Genomic DNA, 20,093 nt, shown 5'->3' on the forward strand with positions numbered 1-20,093 from the left:
AGGGAAATGCTGGAGGAGTCATACAGAAATAACCTTTTGCGAGAAGTAGGTAAGAATGAAGTAGCCTTTGGAGCGGATTTTTATACTATTTTGATAATTGACACAGCTGTTTGTTTTATATCAAGTTCTAATCTGCTGGTTTCTGTTTCTTCTGCATTTCATTAGTGTGTTTGTTTTCTGGTAGAAGAGGATTGTCCTATATGGGGCATCTCAGCTATGTCCGCTGTACCATTCACTGGTGATCTAGTTCAGCAGACTGTGAAAGTTCTTTGATAATAAATAGTATGCCTGTGCCTTTCCTCTAATGAGGTAGCTTTAACCTGTGCTCTCTGATTTAAAGCTAGTGTTATAAAGCTTACCTTAACGAGAGCATACTTAGAAGCTGCTACTGATGGACAACATAAACTTCCTAATCTGTTTTTTGGTAAGAAAACAAATTCCGAAGCACCCCCTTTTCTGTTTGAGTGTACCACTAAAACAAATGCTAGCAAGTCAACAGTTAGCTCTGATGTGCAGACTGCTCGGCTTTCCATAGCTTTCGCTTCTTAAATTTGTACATGTTTGCATTTTGGGTTTTCTTCTGAGGAACCTTTAAAAAGTCCTGCAATGCAATCTGTAATTCTAATTTGTCTTTTTGGTGTAGTTGAGCACAGTACCACCATCCTCCATTATCCAACTTCTAATAGCATGAAGGCATTGCCTTGCGTAATGCCTGCCAAATTTTGTGATGGCAGCCACAATCTGAAAGTAGCTAAAGTTGAAAAATTGTGTTTCAGATTAGTTTTCACTACTGACAATTCGAAGGCAGAATTATTCTTGAAGAAATGTTTTGAAAGCTCCAAACAGGGTTGTAATTCTCTGTGTAGACAGTCAAATGAGAAAATAATGAATTGTGTGAGATTTTTTTTTTTTTTTTAGACATTAATTTCTGATATAGTATGTTTGAGGTCTTAATCTTATTTTACCCTCAAGTGTAGTAATGTTTTTGGTTCTTAATGTTTTTGGTTCTGGAGATGTTTCTTTGTTTCATATGAGACTCAGCGTATCACATGTCCCCTGTCTGAAGCAGTTTGAATAGCGTAATATTTTCTTATGGGGGGGAAAAAAGACTATCCTCCCCTTTTGTAGTATTTCTGTGTGTACAGGTCTGGTGAGTGGCCCCACTGCAGTCACTGTGTTGTAGTATTTCCAGCAGATTACTGGATTAGATTGCAATAAAACTTCTTTTAGTGATTTAGAGATTGTATATGCTGATTAAAGGAAACAGGATATGGGTGATTTCGTGTGCTCATACCGTGTCCTAAACTAGGATGTCACTTCAGAATTTCTTTGTTTTCTGGGGCTTTATTTTGCTTTAATTAACAAATTTGCCAGACAAACTAATACTTCCAAACTAATACTTCTGCTTTCTTCTTCCCTTACCATGCTTTCAGAAAAGACAGGCCTACAGGGAATGGACTAAGACTCACAATAGTAGTGATGATGATGACAGTTAGGATAATATGGACTGTAACAGATATATATGGCCTTTGTCACATTCTTTTGACCTTTACGTATTAAATGTTGCTGCTGTAATTCCCACTGAGAAATTGGAGTTGTCTGATATTAAATTCTTATTTTCAAAAATGTGCAAAAAAAAAATGTGGGGAAATAAACTGTATGATGATGAGTGCTAGGTGAAGGAGCAAAGAATATAATAAAACTAGTTTTATAGAAAAAACTGAATATTACGTAAAAATAGTATTGAATAATATGAAGAAATAGTAATACCATCACTTAATTTCCAGATATGTTTCTATCAGTCTATTTAATGTTTTTGCATTTATATAAGTGTTTGACAGGTTATATTTATAAGTTGCTAGATGGAATGCTTTTAAATGTGTTCAGTAAAACTTTACTGAGTTGTACCATCATTATTGGTGTTAAAATGCTGTTTGACTGTTTTATTTCATATTTCAAAAGTATTTTGTCTGCTTTTCTTTTTAACAATAAACAATATCTAAAGTATACCTAAATTGGATTCATCTGTTCTGTTCCAACATTGTTTCTCATGTTTCCTGGAACTAGATTATGTAAAAATATTAAATGGCCTATCAAAGTATTTAAAAGATAAAATGCATATATTTTGAAAGGAACATTTAACATAAACCTTTAATTTGTCATTTATAATCTGTTTAACCATAATCTTTAGATACTAATTTTGTGTATCCTTTAGATTCCTTACATGTGTGAAATAACAGATTCTTTAGTTATTTTTTTTATTATGACCATAAATTACTTGGTTCTTAAATCAGTATTTTTACTGTTTTTGTAGCAACAAAAAAAAAAAGTAAAATATCCACCCCAGAACTAAACCCCCTGTAAAATCATGGACAGCTGGAGAAAATAACCATATGTTTACAAGGCTTTGTGTAGTAAAACACATGTAATGTGCAAAAGTATTTAGTGTTTTATTTACCTGGAAAAAAAAAACAACCCTGAACCACTATAATGGTTACAATAGTAAATGTATTGTAAATTATACAATATAGCTTTACAAGTTACTTGTTTCTTTAAAAAAATTGTTTTATTCTGTATTCACTGGAATGCTTGCACAGTTTTCTCATTCTTTTTGTGGTTTGTGGCTAAATTTAGATTTTTGTGTTGCATTTTAAAGTCATCTTGCAATAGATATTTATGTATCAATAAGTACAGTAATAAGAATTATCTCTTCTGCCAACATCTGAAGAATCGGAATTGCTCTAAAGCAATAAGAGCTTCTGAAATGTTTGCATATTTACCCAAGGTGATGTCATGTCCTGCATTGTCTATTGTCTTCCAGTTATCAAAACTCTGAGGGAAGCACCATTAAAATCTGCAAGACTGCTTATTCTGGCTCTGTACAGTCTGATCTCTTGGCCACTGAGCCAAGGAATATATGCCTGTAATGTCCCAGATAAGAGGGGACAAACTCAACTTGAGAGCTTGTTTTAGCTGAAACTACTGATGCTTAAGATTTTTACAGATCATGTATTGCTATTTATTTTGCAATACTGTCACCTCAAAAGGATGTCCTGCAGAAGTAGTTCAAAGACTATTGCAATTTGTTAGTGACTGAAACAATGTGGGAAGGATTTTGAATATTTCAGGTACAAATAGATCTCAGGTATTTGAAGAATGTAGAAATTATTTTGATCTTCAATCCTGAAAAAGAACACCGTCATGCCTAAAAGTTAAGGAGATAGTTAGATACAACTTTCTGGAAAGGTTACTGCTGCATTTTGTTAACTTCACGGGGTTTTGGGAACTTTGAATATGTTACCTGAAATTTTCCTTCTCGGCTTTTTAGTGCAATTTCTTTTTCATCCTATAAAATTTTGTTTTGCTTCTGTAATCACCTGTCTTACAAGACAATGCATATCAATTTTACAACAAAATATATTTTTTTCCTCATTCTGTAACAGCTTTAGAAAGAAATGCAGTCATTTTCTGACTGAAAAAGCATGGCTGCAAAAACGAGAATTTGATTTTTAGAAATAACACATTTTTTTCTATCAAATTGACTTTTTGTTTTTTTTAAATTTATAATTCTACAAATCATTAGAGAATGTGGAAATAAAATTTAGTACAAATGGTAGTACTTCTGGGCCAGGTATTGCTAATTCAAGTTCCACTGCAATGAAACTCTAAAAAGAGTTATTTCTTTACTGAGTAGATTAAAAGTTTGTAGAATGCTAACTTAAAACAAGCCCAAGAAATTAATAAAGACAGTAAAAAAATTTGCCAGTATCATTGGCAAATATTATTATATACCTTTGATTATTTTGTCTCTTTCATGGAGTATAGTTCTATTTTGAAGTCTTTATATTAATAAAAATATAGTAATTTTGTACAGATATTTTATTTGTTTATGTCTTGAGTCTAGCTTCCTCTGAGTATACATTGGGAAGAGAAATAATTTGAATTTAGGATATCAAAAAAAGTATCACCTGGGATATTAGGATTTAATTCTCTCTAAGTCATGGAACCAGAACCTGTGAAAAGTATAATAGCTAACTAACTGACATTGATGCTCTTTAAGGCACCAAAAGTGCCAAAAACCACAAAGATTATTTTCCTTAGGGATTTGAAGTAACATATCAAAAAACACAGGCCAGCTTTTCAAATGCCCTTCCCCGCACCCCCCCCTCGAGTTTAATGTATTTTAATAGTTCAGCTATTGGCTGCACATTTTTTTCCCCACTTTTTCACTGTGAATTGAATTTAAGTCCAGTACTGTTGCTGAAAACCCCAGGACTAAGTGCCATCCCTTTAGCTCAGGTTGCCAAGTTTTCTGCTGTCAGCTACAGAACAACTTGATGATTCAGCTTTTCCCAAGTGTTTAGTTGTACTCTTTTAGTGACTTGTATAATGGTAGCTTGAATTTATATGCTTCCTCCTTGCTGAGGTGAAGAATTGGCTGTTCTCTTAATCTTTGTTTTCCAGTACACCCATGTTGATCAGGGTTCTTTAGTCTTTTCATTCTCTCAGGAGGCTCTGTAGACTTAAGTCAGTGCAGAGGAATACTACGGACAGTTTCTGGGATCACTTAATAGGCTGTTTATACTCTTGTGGTTGTTAGCCATTTACAGAAGCTATACACCTGCTGGAAATCACTGGTCTTTGCCCTGCGAGGGAATAAAGCTGAAAGATAGGCTAGTCTCATGCTTATGAAAACAAGTCATTAACACTTGGACCATGAAAGCAGCTGAGTTCTCTGTGTCACAGCTCAGTGCCTACTCAAAACCAGAATAATTTAAAAACCTTTTTTATTGTTAATTTGCTGTTATTATGTATGAGTGTTTGAGGGTTTTCTTACAGTGCTGTGTAAGGTTGGTATCCAACTATGCTGCAGTGGATGTAAGCTTGTAGAGATGGCAGTCCTTCAAAGCTGTGCTTCAATACTGTATCCTGCTTTATTGGAGGTGTTCAGCTTTCCGTTCAGTGATACTTTTTTGGTCATGAGGTAAGATTCAGATCAGGTGGCAGAATGTTGGAAGAGGTCGAACAGATCCTTATTTCTCAGTATTCAAACTTCAGTCTGCCAGGAAGAACATCTGAGGAGTGGGAAAAGGGTGCCATAATTCTCCTTTCTCTCCTTCCCTCACCCCCCTTGGGCTTGGGTTCAGATCAAAACATAAACATCGATATCGTGAAGTGCTCTAAAACTGAGGTTTCACTTCACAGAATTACAGGAGAAGTTCCTTCCAAAGTTCAAAGTAACTTCATTTTTATTTCACATTGTCCTGACTCATACCAGGCATTCCTTTGTGCACGCTATCTAGTTTGCTGCTCCCTTAATTGTCATTATCCATCTTCCTTCGGAAAACCTGTTCTGCCTAGGTTGAAGGAGAGAGTACGATCCTTACCACTTAAATGTGCAACATTTGGTATTATTACGTAGCCATCGCCCATCCCCAAATAGAAGACTTGTACATACATACAGGAAACTCAATGAGACTGGCTAACTCCAGTCCTTTCAGAAGACTGTGGAAGCTTGTGTTACTCAGTTTCATTTTAGCTTGTTTGTGATTGAAGCATAAATGCTTATATATGGTGGAAAAGTAAATTAGAACTAAATGTGTCCTAGGCAGAGCAAATGCCAGCTTGTTTGCTGAGAGGCAATACAGAAAAGAAAATGGAAATATTTTTCTATTTCCCTGCTGATACCATAATCAATTCAGATGCTACAAATCAAAGAACTTTGGTTGTATTGGCAGGACACACAAAGAGCATCTAGATGTGGTCATAATGAAAGTGTAGATCTGTGTGGTTTCTCCATTCAGCTCATGAAATGAACTCTCTTGGTATTCAGACCAAAAATTGACCAAGATAATTCTGCCAGTCAGCATAGGCAAGTTACATTTCTCTTTTGAAGTAGAAACTTTGTGTTCTGAAAGAAAGCTGCTGTCCTAACTTTTACTGCCCTGCATACTGTGGCTTTAGATTGACATGTAAACCTTGACCACAAATTTCTGTTGATTTGAACAAAACCATGTTGATTTCAGAGTTGCTGTTCAACATGGTTGAATGGAATCTTGAATTCAGGCCCCAACACATCATGGACAAAAGCTTTGCTTTTTATAGAATGGCATTGCACATTAGGATAACTGGAATGAGGGAGTATGCATTAAAGGATTAATGTTAGTTCTTTGTTAATAAAGGATGAGGAGAGAATTTTGCATGGCATAAAAAGGAATGTTTCACTTTTTTTATTTAACAATTTTCCCCTTTTTTACATACATTCAAGCTAGCTCTAATAAGTGACCTGGGTACTCCTTAGAATTATTAAATGTTTCCATGGGGAAGACTGGATGTGTAATTGTACCAGGTTAGCCCACTGGAAGTAGCGGTTCTACAGCTTTTGAAGAAGTTACCTTGTAGTTTGAGCTGAAGGACTCATTCAATATTTTGAGTTTCTATCAACAACAGTGAATTGCCTTCAGAACTCACACATTTGGCAGTAATAAGTTCATAAGGAAATACACTGGTAATGTAAAAATCCAGTTGAAAACTTCAAGCTAATCTGAACATCAAGAGAGAAGACCAGCAGATATATAACCACCTCTTAAACAGTAACAATCTTTACAGTATCTCTTTACATGCAGTTTCAGTTGAGTTCAAGAAGGATCTCAAACATTCTGACGTTTGCATCATGCATACTACTAGTAATTTTTAGAACTATAATGAGAAGGATCATAGATTTTAAATTTTGTTTCTACTACCTACACTCTGCTCTGTTTAATTTGTAACTTTGTCAAAGGCCTCTGTGCTTGCTCCTTAATAATTTAGGAGCATGTGGTGTGATTAGGTATCTTCCCTAAATGCAGAGATGCCACTTTTAAGACACTGAGCATATTTGCATCTCTATCTCTGCACAAATGATCACATATACTGTCAGACTATTGCACTGACATCTAAGCATTTGTACTACAGGTAAGAGTAATTTGCGAAAGGAGGGGCTGTGTGCTTGGATTACTTCACATTTTACAGCTTCTGGAGTATCTTTTTCAATAGATCCATTCTGTTCCCATGTCTTGTCAATGAACTATAACATATACTAAAGTAATCAGGTTATTAAACCTTTTTAAATTTGAAATACAGAAGTTATGTTTTAAATATTAGTATTTGATTTTTTACAGTGATGAAACTAATATTGAAAAAACAACGATTGGTCAATGTTAACTTTCCTAGTTTTGCATCACCACACAGTGATCCAAGTCACTGTCTTTCTCCAAACATTTAATTGCTGAATACTCTGAAGTTTAAAAAACATATTTATGCATCTATATTGAGGGATCAATTATATATCCTTTTATGTTTGAGTTGTATAGGCCACTTTGGTAGCAGAGCACTGTAGTGATCTTGCTATAAGAATTATCAGCAGTAAATCGGCGCATCCCTCTGTAATGTATTTCCTAATGAACAGGTGCAAGCCTAATGCTAAAAGAGATGAAGATTGTAAATGAGGGTAGAAAAATCTAAAGGCAGAAAATTACTACTAAAGTAGTTGCTGCTCAGCGTTGGCATAGATACAGGTGTTACCTTTGCAAAATCGACTGTGCAGCGTTTTCTTGTGCTTTACTTCCCAATTAACGCCTGTTGTTTACAAAAATATAGACCACAGATAACTTGAGTTTATGATCTTTGACTCACACCTAACTCACACCTAACAATAAGGAGTAGTTAGCTCAACACTTACCACGTGCAAACAATATTTTTCTACTGAGCAAATCACTTGTTTTTGAATCTTAGTAGAATTAAATACTTTTTGTGGAGTTTGGTGGACACTTAAATAGGTTTTGTTTAGGATTGCAACCTGTGTGGTAGTTAAGCATTGTACTTCCATAATAGTTTTCATAATTCTCAATTCATTATCAGTAAACTGAGTAAATTACAGTGGGTTGGCATGACTTTTGAAAATTAACTAGCAGGCTGATGAAAAGACACAAAGAGGTAACCGTGCTTTCTGAAGTCCCACTCTAGCCTTACCTCAGTGCTATGCAAAGCATAAGAAAGTTATCATCTTTGATGCAGGGGGAAGGCTAGACATCCTCTCCATCCTAATAAGGCTAAATCGCTAAATGCTTCTCCCACATAATTGCTTTTAATAGAAGAGAGATACTGGTCATACTTTGCAATATTTATAACATGTTTGGTCAGCAAGATTAATTGCTGGCATTGTCACACAGAGTCTTGCTGATTTAAATGGAACAATGTGTATTTGTTACCTCTTCTAAACCACTGTTGCTCTTTCCCCACACGTTTTTAATGTAAGTTCTTGTCAGCCTTCTCCTCCCTTTCCCTCTGTTTCTTGCCAGGCCACTAATGCTGAAAATCCGTAAGGACGTGGAACTAGACTGGTAGCCTTGTATTTGGGTCAGGTACCCTATCCAGATGCCTCTTCTGTCTTCTCACCATCCAACATGTTGAGTGCTGGAATGTTGTAGAGGCTGCCTCGGGAGAAGAGTTTTTGGTTACTTAGTTTTTTAGGTCCAAGCTCCTATTTTGTATGAGAGGCAGGGAGAGACTCAAATCGGAGGCATGTCAACCCCTAGACAAAGCCTGAATAAGGACTTTCAAAAAATAATTTTTAAAAAGTGTTTTCTGAGCCCTTAATTCCTCATTTCTTATGCTATTCTTCACTAGCTCTTGCAGAAGTAAATTCAAGCAGTGACATATGTAGGTAGGCACATGATCAATAGTTGTGATTTTGTAGCCCAACAGAGTTGGGGAGAGAGAAATAATGCGAACTTTCTGAGTGGTTTCTGGAAAGCTCTCTTTGGGGAACCTGTTACTCAAATGTTATTGCTTTTTAGTCTCTAAAGAATCAACATCTTTGAGGGAAGTCATCATTTTAAAATATCCGTTTGGGACAGCGAAGTTATCCATGCGGCCAGATTTGAAGTTGTAGGGTATGCCTAATTCAATGTCTTTCAGTTTACAGTAGCAATTAATACTCATTAAATGGCTTTGCTGTTTTGACTGCATTGAGAACTAACCAACATGTTTTTAAATATTGGCCTACATATCTGAAGCAATATGTTTGTAGTTAAGGGTTTATTGAATCATACTGGTTTATACTAATCTATTTCTGCTTCCAATTTCTAACAAACGGGAAGTATGCAAGCAGTCATGTTGCTATTCCCAACTAAGAGGCAGCAGTCTTAATTCCATCACTAATTTAATCATGGATTGCTCAGAGAGTCAGAAATCCAATGGTTGCCAAGTCATGTTAAAGTTACAGAGCATCTGTTTTTTAAAATTATTAATCTGCTGTCATCAATATTTTAAATTTATCACCCATTAAAGAATATTCCACTACAATGTTTGTGGCAATTGTAGGAAAATATTAAGTAAGTTCAGGAAAGAATATGCAGAAATGCTAAGCGTTCCCTCAAGTGCATTATTAAGTCCCACTGTCTACATGATAGTGGGTTCTTTTATATGATTAAGTATAGATTTACTCATAGAAATAATTAATGTTTTGGAGGTGACTTGACATCACTTAAGGAATTATTCCTTATTTCTTTTATTGTCTCAGAATGTCTGTCTCAGCAGAGGTTCAGCGTGTACTAAAAATATGTAGAAAACTGAGTCTTGAAATGTTTTGAGAAATTATATTGTTCCTTACCAGTTTTGGTTAAAATTGTTTTTTATTTGCATAGCTGCATTAACAGCAACCAAACGGTTCTATGTAATTATAAACATTAGCTGTCACAGATCTGTTAGTCATATTCTGACTTTATGAAAGTAGCCTTTTATTTAAAAGTATGTGCTATGTGTTTTGTTTAATTCATACTTTTGGGGAATAAATACCTTTTAAGCACAAAATTAGTCCATGAATTTATACAAGCATAATCAAGGCTATAAAACTTTTATCTCTTTTAGAAAATCGAAAATGGAAGATTTGCAAAACTCAGATATATTGCACATGCGATGGTCAACAGTACAGACCTGCTAATGGTAACAAAAAGGTAAACAGTTTTGATGCTGAATAATGAGTACTTAGAACTATGATCAAAATGTGCACGGCTTGGTAATTTTTGATCAGTAACTGCACTTTGACATGCCTGTTGTTATGTGTCTAGATAAAATAATGGGGAAGGCTTGCTTATTGTGCTGTTAATCTTGTTCAACAAGATTGAACACTGCTCAGCACAAGAGTATGTTGGTTTGAGTGCCATAGTAATTCCTCTGTTTAAGGAGAGAAAAGGGATGTTGGTTTCATGGTTTCTTTAGCTGTGAAAGGCTGGTTACAAATCTGGTTAGGTTGAAGTCAGTGGAACTGTAGGATTCACTTATAAGTTAGCATACTGAAGGAAACAAGGATAATACAGGAACAGAGTCAATAATGTTAACACTGGAATATCAGGCATCCTTCTCAAATAAAAAGTCTGTACAACTTTTCATAGAAATAAAGCTAGAAGTAGCATTACAGTTTTGCAGTGAAACACAATATTAAGTAAGTTAGGGGAAGGTTCAGAATTCACTTTTCTGTAAAGTATGCTATATGGTTGTTATGTATCATGAGATGAGAACTATTTTGGAACAATTAATGACTTCACTAGAGCTAGGGTAACTTGGTAACTTTTAAGTGTTTTTACATTAATTTTAAAATTATTTATTTTACTTTCTGGTGTCCAGTGGTGTGCTGTTTGTGACAAAAGGGACATTTGGACAGCTGACATGTGAATGGCAATATACTTACGACGAATTTACCAAAGAACCATTCATTGTTGACGGCAGAAGGTTACGCATTGAAGCCAAGGTACGTTAACCTCATCATGGTTTGTTTTCTTTTTGTGTTACTCTTTATAAAATTGAACTTTGAACTTCTTATCTCTTTCCTTTTAAATTCTTGATCTCTCTTCTAGTTGAGAGGCATGCAGAGAAGGGAGTTGAAATTTGGCATGGGCAAACGCCTCATATAACTAGCTCCTGACTGTTCGAAGCAGAATGGTGACTTGGCATTTGCAGATTAAATTATTCCTTGAGCCCTGCAAATTTTTTGTTGGTATGCACCAGTTCATGGTATATTCATAGTTTGGAAAATGGTGATACAACAAAACTCTCTCAGAAAGTTGCAGAATACTTTTATTACGTATTCTGGCACTGTGGAAAAATACCAATACGTGGAAATCTACCTTGTTGCAATCCCAAAGATTCAAATATATAAGAGCAATACATTTTCATGTGCTGTGCCTCAAGGATTGTTTTTGCGCTTGCTAGTAATGGAATTCTTCAGAAGTATAATATCTTCTTAAAAACTCTAATGGCATATGCTTATCCCTTTCAATGCAAGTTGAACAATGTTGCGCTCAACTGCAATTTTTCCTTTAAAAAAATTCCAAAACTTGGCAAAGGGCATAAGGAGAAAGATGACCGCTGATGACTGAGTATATTTACAGAGGCAGAGTTCCTTAAAAAAACCCAATATTCTGAAATTCTTGTTGAGATGGTAACTGAATCTAATTTCAGTCAGTAAATTTACCTGCCAGTGTTTTGGGTTTTTTCTGTTTTTAATAAGCTTCATGTGTGTAATTACACATCTTGGTTGTCAGGACAGTCTTGACAGTGTACGAAGTCATTCAGCTTTTCACTCAGATTGTTTCTATTGCAGAGATCATGAAAGGCAGAGCTATATTGGTTTGGAGTCCTCCAAACTGGATTTCTAACAGCAAGTGAACTTATACAGGATTAAATAATTCTTAGAGTTTCTGCCATTTCAGACAGTGCTGAATAGCATACCCATCTTTACCCCTATACAGCAGTCATTTCAGAGTCCGATCACGTATCTGCAGTATGCTCTTTATTGAAATCTATGATTGAAAACTCTATTTTGCAAAGCACTGCTTATGTTTTAGTTCTGAAGCCTAAGTTGCTATTTTCAGTACCTGAGACCACTCCGTGCAAGTCAGTGTGGGTGGAATGTCCACTCAGGTAATGACTTGAAGGAGAACAAAAAATTACAGCCTTAGGGAGTATTGGATTTTGTTACCCCACATGCTCTATTATCTCCCTTCCGTCCCCACACACTTTTATAGTCCAGTCTGCAGGGACTCCGTGGTAAAAAGGGAAGTCTGTTATTGCTGTATTTCCAGTGTTCCACTGTGCTTTTATGCAGAAAATGAAGTTTCTCAAGGTGCGTGGATGCGATGTAAACATACTCAGATTAGCGTAATGGGTACATGTTGCTGTGTGAACCATATAGTTGCCTTAACGGTAAATAACTTCTTAGTCATAAAGTTTGAAGAAACTAACTTAGATTTTGAATTACTGATTTTTTTATATTTTTTTTTTTAGGAACGAGTTAAGTCTGTGTTCCATGCCAAAGAATTTGGAAAAATTATTAATTTTAAAAGTCCAGAGGATGCTAAGGTGAAGTCAAAATACTATTACAAATATACTGTGCTAAATTTGGCGTAAAAAGTGAAACAGAGATATGCTGAACCTGAAACTACCATGTATATTTAAAATTCTGTATTTCCACACAGCCATTACACAGATGGAAATGGTAACGATCTACTCAGTATTGAATTTCAAAAACACTCTATTCCAACACCAAAGTTTTTCTTACATAAATCTTTGGAATTATAACTGTCTGTTTAACAGCTGATTTAACAGTACTGCTAACAAAAAATTAAGCAATCAAGAATGTGAATTAAAATAATACATTTTAATAGAACAATCAGTATTTGTAAATTTGTAAATTTTACTGGGGGTGGGTGGGGAGTGTGCTATTCCTCTGTTCCATAAAATACAGTTTTGGTTGAAGAATGAAAAAAAATCCCTAATAGAAACACAAATAGCTTTTTTTTTATATATTGAAATAATACTATTATCCACATATTCTATGTGATCGCTTCATTTTGGTATCACTAGTTTTCACTACAGCAGTGAGTAGGAGCAGTTCAGGTCTGCTGCCAGAACTATCAGGTAGCTGGATTGCAAAAGTTCTGCCTTGTTTTTATTAGCATACCTTGTATTCTCACAAACAATAAGTTAGTCTTGTGGGGCTGGTCCCACACCAGTGGGATCTGGGATTACTCTTTAAAACAGTCTGTGGAAGTTGTATCTTCTCACCAGTTGCTTTTGCATCTTCTCGTCAGTTTAAGTTGCTTATGTCTTTATGAGGGTTGTTTCTAACCGCAGCTGAGTAATACCTTTTGACTCTTACCTCAAAAAGCATTAAAAATACTGTCAAGGTATTTGAGGGCCCCATGCTGAATCTGACTTGTCTGTGCTCTTTGGAGGTACTGAGCTCTCTTTGGTTGGTGGGCCACGGGCAGTGTTGAGTTCCAGTAGTCTGTGTGGGAAGGGAATCCCATCCACGCCCCAGCTAAATCAGGAACAATACCAAAAATCAAATTAATGCATCGTATTACATATGCTGTGAGTCTTAAGCAAGGAAAAGAAAGTTGAAAGAGTTGTGTGCACTCTTCACAAAAATGTTGGGTTTTGTATTTTCCTGGAAAGGCCTGTGAACCTCAAAAAACAAACAGGAATGTGAATATGAGGGGAAAGGTCAATGTAAGACAGGCTTGGTAAGGAATGGAGCCTTGTCTTGGAGAAGGAATACTTAAGAGATTCATTCAGAAATTGCCATCATGTCCTTAGGGGCTATCCTACAGAAAGTAAGTCTTTCAGAGTCACTTAGTTTAGCTTACAGCTCACTTCTGCAAATGTGGCAGTTGTGCTTGTGCACAGAGAGAGGCGGCACTGAGGGAAGTATTTTAGGAATAGTGAAAATGAAACTTGCACCCTTTGTAGTAAAAAGATAATGAGGTCATTTCAGTGACACGGCTTTGTGAACATTTTTCCCCTTGTCAGTCTAGTGGACACTACAAGGTGGTTCCATCTGTGAGAAGTGCCATATTCTGATGTGAACAGTATTTTCTTGAACAGCCAATTCTTCTTTCAAACCTTCAGCATCCTGCTGAATGGAAGCTCTGGTTTCCTTGCGGGGTGAGCTTGTGATGATGAGGGGATTCTAAAGATCTGTAACATAGAGCTGGATCCGGTAACAGAATCTGATTTGTAATAGTCCACTCATCTTCCTTGAAAACATGCAGCTTTCTCATGGCAATCCCTTTGTATAACCTCATCTCCTACCCTAGATTTCCATGTCACTGCCCCTTTTTTGCTGGCTTTTTTGGGTTTTTGGTTTGTTGGGGTTTTTTTGACTCTTGGGAAACTAATTTCCCTTCCATGTTCGGCAAATGTGTGAATTTGAAATTCCTGAGAGGAACCCAAATATAGTTAAGAAAGCTTCTTTCATAACAACTGTATTATCACATTGCTGCAATCTGTTCTTGTCTTCTGTCTTTTATTATCCTTGCTTCTCTATTGTCGTCTGTGATATTTGTCTAGAGTTGTAGACTAATGCAGAGCATTAATAACGATGTGAGTGAAATGATGGTGTCATCTATTTTTTTTAAATATTATTCATTGAAATACAGACCAGGAAATTGAAATATCAACCTAGCCAGTTTAATTAGCTGTGATATTCAGTGTCATATATTGGTACTTAAATGCCTCAGTTTTCATGTGAGAAAATCAGGAGTATATAATCTACGGTAGAATTTTGAGCATTGTTAAAACTCTGTTAGGAAGAGTAGTAAAATGTCTGGTAGTAAAGTGTCTGGTCAACCCAGTCTAATTTTCAGCTGCTTTGTATGTTTCTGCTAAGGAAACATTTCATTTTTTTTTTTCCTTTTCCTTCACACAGTGGATCCTTTCTAAACTGGAAGAAGTGAGAGAGAACCAGCCAAAGCTGTAATGAATGGAGAAGCACCAAGATACAAAGAACACTGAACAGCTACCTTTCAATTCTTATTTCACAAGCAGAACTATTTGAGTATAAGCAACAAAAGTGAAAACAGGAGGGAAGGAAGATTTATGAAATTGTTTATTATGGTCACAACAGTTCTATGGCTGTATCACAAAAACAGATGACAAGTTAAACAAAATAATCTAGTGATGAAAAAGATTCTGCCAAGTTTTGGCTTGTTTTATTTGGTTTCTTTTTTTTCAAGGTAGGGATTCCAGATTTCATTTTTTATAAATACAGTGTAACATGAATTTGTTTAACCATTGGAACTGAAGTCTGGAATAATTCGTATGATACTGTTCAGAGCAAATATTTCCATTTCTATTTGATTCTGAAAATCAATACTTAGTTTCTGTCTTAGTTTTCGTATGAATTGAGGCTGTGTTGAAATTCAAATTTCATCAAAGGAAGCATTAACTTAATAATCACTAGTCTTACAAATCAAATTCGAAAAAGGAGGCTACTGACCAGGGAAGTCTAATTTAGATGATCAAAGGAGTGGCTGCTTAGTTAACGACATTATTTTCTTCTTGTAAATGAATGGACCAGGTCACAATGAATTTACAATACAGTATCACTTTTAGTGTAAACCTTTTTTATATTCTACTCAAGGAAACATTGCAGCACCTCTATTAATATTCACAAAAAGTATAACAGTTTACAGAAATGGATAATGGGGAGAATTAATATATCTCTGCACTAAAATTATTAATTAAAGCCTATTATTTTAAATAAAAGTTATTAACAGTCTTGCAACTTAAGGAGTTTATGGGGTTATAAGTGCACTGTTGCATACCAAAAATAAATGCCTTGGATTACATAGTGTTGTGTGCTAAGCAAGTGACTAATAAAGTCAAATTTATATTAAATAATAAATATAATATTTCACAGTTGCTTTTATCAACTTTTCTTACCCAGTGAAACGTTTTTGTTTCATATGCAGACAGCAGAACTTTAATAGGGAGAGACTGACTCTGTGCACTTCTGCTTCCTTCTTAGATGCAGCAGTCATAGTAGTTTGCTGCAGTTGATATAAAAAGTACAGGAAACAGTACAGTGTTACATGAAGGTTGCCGTAAGTTCCCATATCGAAGTCTTCAAAATATCTGGTACATTTAGAAAGTACCTGCTGCCAAAATATCATTCCCAAAAAATTGTCTGGAACGTGTATAGCTACAGGACTTAATTCTGACACTGCTGGTGGTGCTTGAGATAACCAAATTGTTACATTACTGTAAAATCTAAAATGACTAGCATGCTAACCTACAATTGCAGTTCTTTAATTTACTCTAAGTCTTGTCTTGGTGTTGTGTAACCATTTAGCAGGTTACAAAATACATGTAATGTTGTAATTTTTCCCCAAAATTGTAAATTGAATCAAAAGACCATAAGAGAATTCCAGACTATGACAATGACTGTGTTACTCCACTTGTTTGTACACCAAGCACGTACCAAGAGTATTCACTCAGGTTATAATCATGCCAAACTAATCGAATACTTTGCCTTAGATAAGTAGTGTTATTAGGTGCACTGAGTACTGTTCTGTATCTCTGTGTTTTTAATCTATCACTTTTCATCTTGGGCATGATAGTTCAATTAATAGCCTCATCATGATTTTGATTCTTGATTACTGTGTTGTCGCCTCCTCTCTCTATCCCCAGTATTTACTGAATGTCTGCTGCAACTTTCACTACTAGTACCTCTTGCAAGTACTTTGTACATTCCCATTAGTGTAGCTTTTCAATTTACGCTATTCAGAATATTTTCACAGAGCCTCTATTTCAATTATTATTATCTCTAGTTCTTAACTGTCTTACATTTATTTTGCCAAGAAACCCCTGATTCTCAAATCTCACCTGGCTCTTCAGTAATATTTGAGCAATTTAACCGTTAATGTTGAAGGATTTATTTTAAATGTGCATGTCTGTGGTTAAGCTCATATTTTGGGAAACACAACAATTGCCCCCAAATTGCATTTTTCCTATAGAGTATAAAAATACTTTGGTCTTCTCTGCTAACTAAAAGCCTTAGCACAAGAATTAAAATGCTGGAAGTGCTCAAAAGTCAACATGGAACCTTTCCCCCAGTGCCCTCATCTCCATTTGGAATGACAACGTGATTTTCTATGGTTCCCTTTTTCTACTCAGAAAATTTTATCTTTTTCCTTTGTTTTTTTTCCTTATGCTTTCTCCATACAGTCGTGAATGGATTTTTACCATTTCTTGGCAGAAATCAGTTCTCTGTTTTAAATATAAGCCAGCCTGGGGGGAGGAGAAAGGTATTTAGACTTAGACCATTGTGTAGCTTTCTACACAATGTAGAAATGTTGTTCGGGATGTCCAATTTGCTGTGCCTCATTCCGTACTGCCATCTTGTTGAAAAAATATGCATATTGCAAAATAGATACATTAGTTTTTATTTCAAATGTATATGCAATTAGAGAAGGGGATCTCAATAAAAATTAAAATGTAGGCATCTAGGTCTGCCCACTGTGGTGTTTAAAAGGGATTCGTGGCCTTTACTGAAGTACTGAAGAACAGTTTCACTTCTAGATGACTGTTACCTAAACTTAATACCTTTTGAGAAATGTCATTTGGGTTCTCAGTAGTAGTTTGTTAAGGGTTAGAATTACCTCAAAGAAATCAATAACAAACCAAACATAGAATCAAACATGCCAGACACACTGCTAAAACATTTGTAAGTAACTGTTTGCACCTCTCTCTGTTCAGCCGCATGGCTTTGCATGGCATGGCTCTCTTGGCCTCCACACCCTTTCCCCCTGGTCTCTTCACCACCTTGAATAAAGTGAAACTGAATTTTGACACAAATGCGATTATGTATTTGTTTTCTTTATATACTGCTTTAATTAACAGGTAATACTACTACTCAGAATTTTGTAGGTAGAAACTGACAAGTCAAATCTTGTCTCTGAGATCACAAGGTCAAGGTTCTGTTGAAGCTGTCTCAGTGAAAGCCAAACAGACTTCAGTCTTCAGCTTTGGTTTATTGTAAGGACAAGATTTTAATAACTGGATTTACTGGTACAGGCTCCCTTTACTTTTTTTTTTCTGTTGCCACATTGAAACAACGTAGGTAGTGTTGCCAGATAACCAGATTCTCATTAAATCCAAATTCTGTATGTATGCTATTAGCTATTTATTATCTTTAGCACATCACAAAATACACTCACATATTAAACAAATCACTAAGGTCTCTTGTTCCTCTTGAGTTATTTTTAGCCATCTATCTGCAAATAATAAATACCACACACTAGTCAATACAACATTAATATTACTATGTAATGGTAGTTAAAATTTAATACTTAGAGCATATTCTTGAATTTGAACTACAAACCCAAAGTTTCCTAATTATTCTGCTGATGGAAAACAGTTCCAATAAATACATCATGCCTTAATAGGATTGCTAAGTCTTGTGGCTTGTTTGTAAATATCTCCATATCCACATGATGTTTATATTTGTATATATTTGTTTTGTACATATTTCCCGATACTGTATTAGCTTCAAAACAATTCGGAAGATTCCTCCCCACCCCAGCCCCCCACCCTCCTCAGCCTTTCACATCTGAATTCCAGGAAAGAACTACCTAAAGACTGCATTGTTTGTAATGGTGTAAGTATTGTACAAGGCAAGAGTGGGCAGTGTTTCTTCAGCAAATAAAACAATGCGACACTACCTTTCTCCAGCATTAAACCCCCCCTGTTGATCCCTCTCCGTCTGCAATGACTAATCTTTGCTGAAGATGCAGCAAAAGCTGAAGCAGCAACCAATACCAGCAAAACATCTGCCTCCCAGGAACTAAGGATATAGGTGGCCAGAGTTCCTAAGAGTTAATTACTGAGTTGTCTGGGTTTTTTTTTCCCTATATTGACCAATTCATCTGCTACTTCTGCCAAGGAAGATCCTTGGGTTCTATGCTCAAATGTGTTACTAAAACCAGACTGGGCAAAGGAGCCGTTCGTCCTCGCTATTGTGTGCAGATTCTTATGGAAATTAATCCAATACTGTGGAAGGTTTTGTTGTTTTTTTTTTTTTCCCAAATTTTGTAATGTGTGTTACAAAAGAACAGGGTTATTAAATGTGGGAACTGTTCAGGAAAAATACTGCTAATAGGTGTTGTATATTTGTAATAGTCTCAGATACGGTGCGAAGTGTTTCTGACTTAGATTTGTTGTTCATGTATATCACAATATTTGGCTTATTATGCAGATCAAAAATTACAAAGCATTTCATGTTTTCATACAGAAAATGTTTGTTTATCATAATCTCCTCTTGAAATGCAAATTGTCATAGTTTGGTTATGTGATTCTTGAATGCCTTTAAGGTTTCTGCATAAAACTGAACAAATTAATACATAGCTGACGTCTTTTTTCCTGCCTATAACACTATCGCTCAGTCAAGGTTTGCCTGTTGTTATTCTTACCAGTGGATTAATTCATAATTTTCTGGTCAGTATATGCAAGTACATATATGCATCACCTAGGAGCCTGAGCTTTGTTATTTGACCAAAGAAATGCATCTGTGATCTTGGTCACAATTTTTGCTTTTGTGACTGCATGTGGGATCTAACGGTCCACAATTCCACTCACAGCAGACATTTTGTAAAGATATTTTGATTGCTGTAAAGCTTCAAGGAGTAAACTGGCTTTTAATTATCTTCCTACAAGGAGTAAAATAATGTATATGCCATTATATTTTTTTTTTAACTCATCATCTCCAGATCAATACATCAAAGGCTGAAACAAATGTGACTGCTGGAACAGGCATGATGTGTTAGGACACTAATAGGGAATAAGGGAGAAAAACTGAATTCACTTTCTCCTGGATGTCTCCCAATTTTTTTATCCTTGTAGGTTTCCATTCCTTGTTGCATCAAGCAGATGGAGAACTGTGCAGAAGTTTGTCTTGCTAACTGCCCTTGTGAATTTTTTTCAGTGTTGGTTGTGAAGTGTGAAAGGAAAGCATTCTTGTACTGATGGGTCCTGGAAAACGGTGACTGTCTCACAATCTGCAAAACTTCTACTCTGGCAAAGCCAGGCTCCCAAATTCATGGCGCCAATGTGCTCTTCACATGAACAGCAAATCTTGACTCAAGATGTGGAACTACTAAGAGTTTAAACAGACATTTTTCCAGAAACTCCCAGGGGGCTCAAAACTGGATCAAGCAGTCCAAGCATTTGGGCATTTCATGTGCTTTTTGCCATCAAATCTGCTGCCCTAGGAA

The 20,093-nt window shown here is 35.7% G+C and overlaps 1 protein-coding gene across 1 annotated transcript in view; it reads left to right on the forward strand.

Annotated features, from left to right (window-relative positions):
* VPS13A (vacuolar protein sorting 13 homolog A) overlaps nucleotides 1–15,744 on the forward strand; it is a 110,835-nt gene extending 95,091 nt beyond the window's left edge. Inside the window, exons 69-72 of the mRNA XM_064438677.1 lie at nucleotides 9,910–9,995; nucleotides 10,666–10,789; nucleotides 12,325–12,399; nucleotides 14,750–15,744. Coding sequence (XP_064294747.1) covers nucleotides 9,910–9,995; nucleotides 10,666–10,789; nucleotides 12,325–12,399; nucleotides 14,750–14,800 — 336 coding nt within the window. The 3' untranslated portion in view covers nucleotides 14,801–15,744. The remainder of the gene's footprint in view (nucleotides 1–9,909; nucleotides 9,996–10,665; nucleotides 10,790–12,324; nucleotides 12,400–14,749) is intronic.
* Nucleotides 15,745–20,093: the final 4,349 nt, after the last annotated feature.

The sequence above is a fragment of the Phalacrocorax carbo genome, chromosome Z (genome assembly GCF_963921805.1).
Source record: "Phalacrocorax carbo chromosome Z, bPhaCar2.1, whole genome shotgun sequence".
Classification (NCBI taxonomy): Eukaryota; Metazoa; Chordata; class Aves; order Suliformes; family Phalacrocoracidae; genus Phalacrocorax; species Phalacrocorax carbo.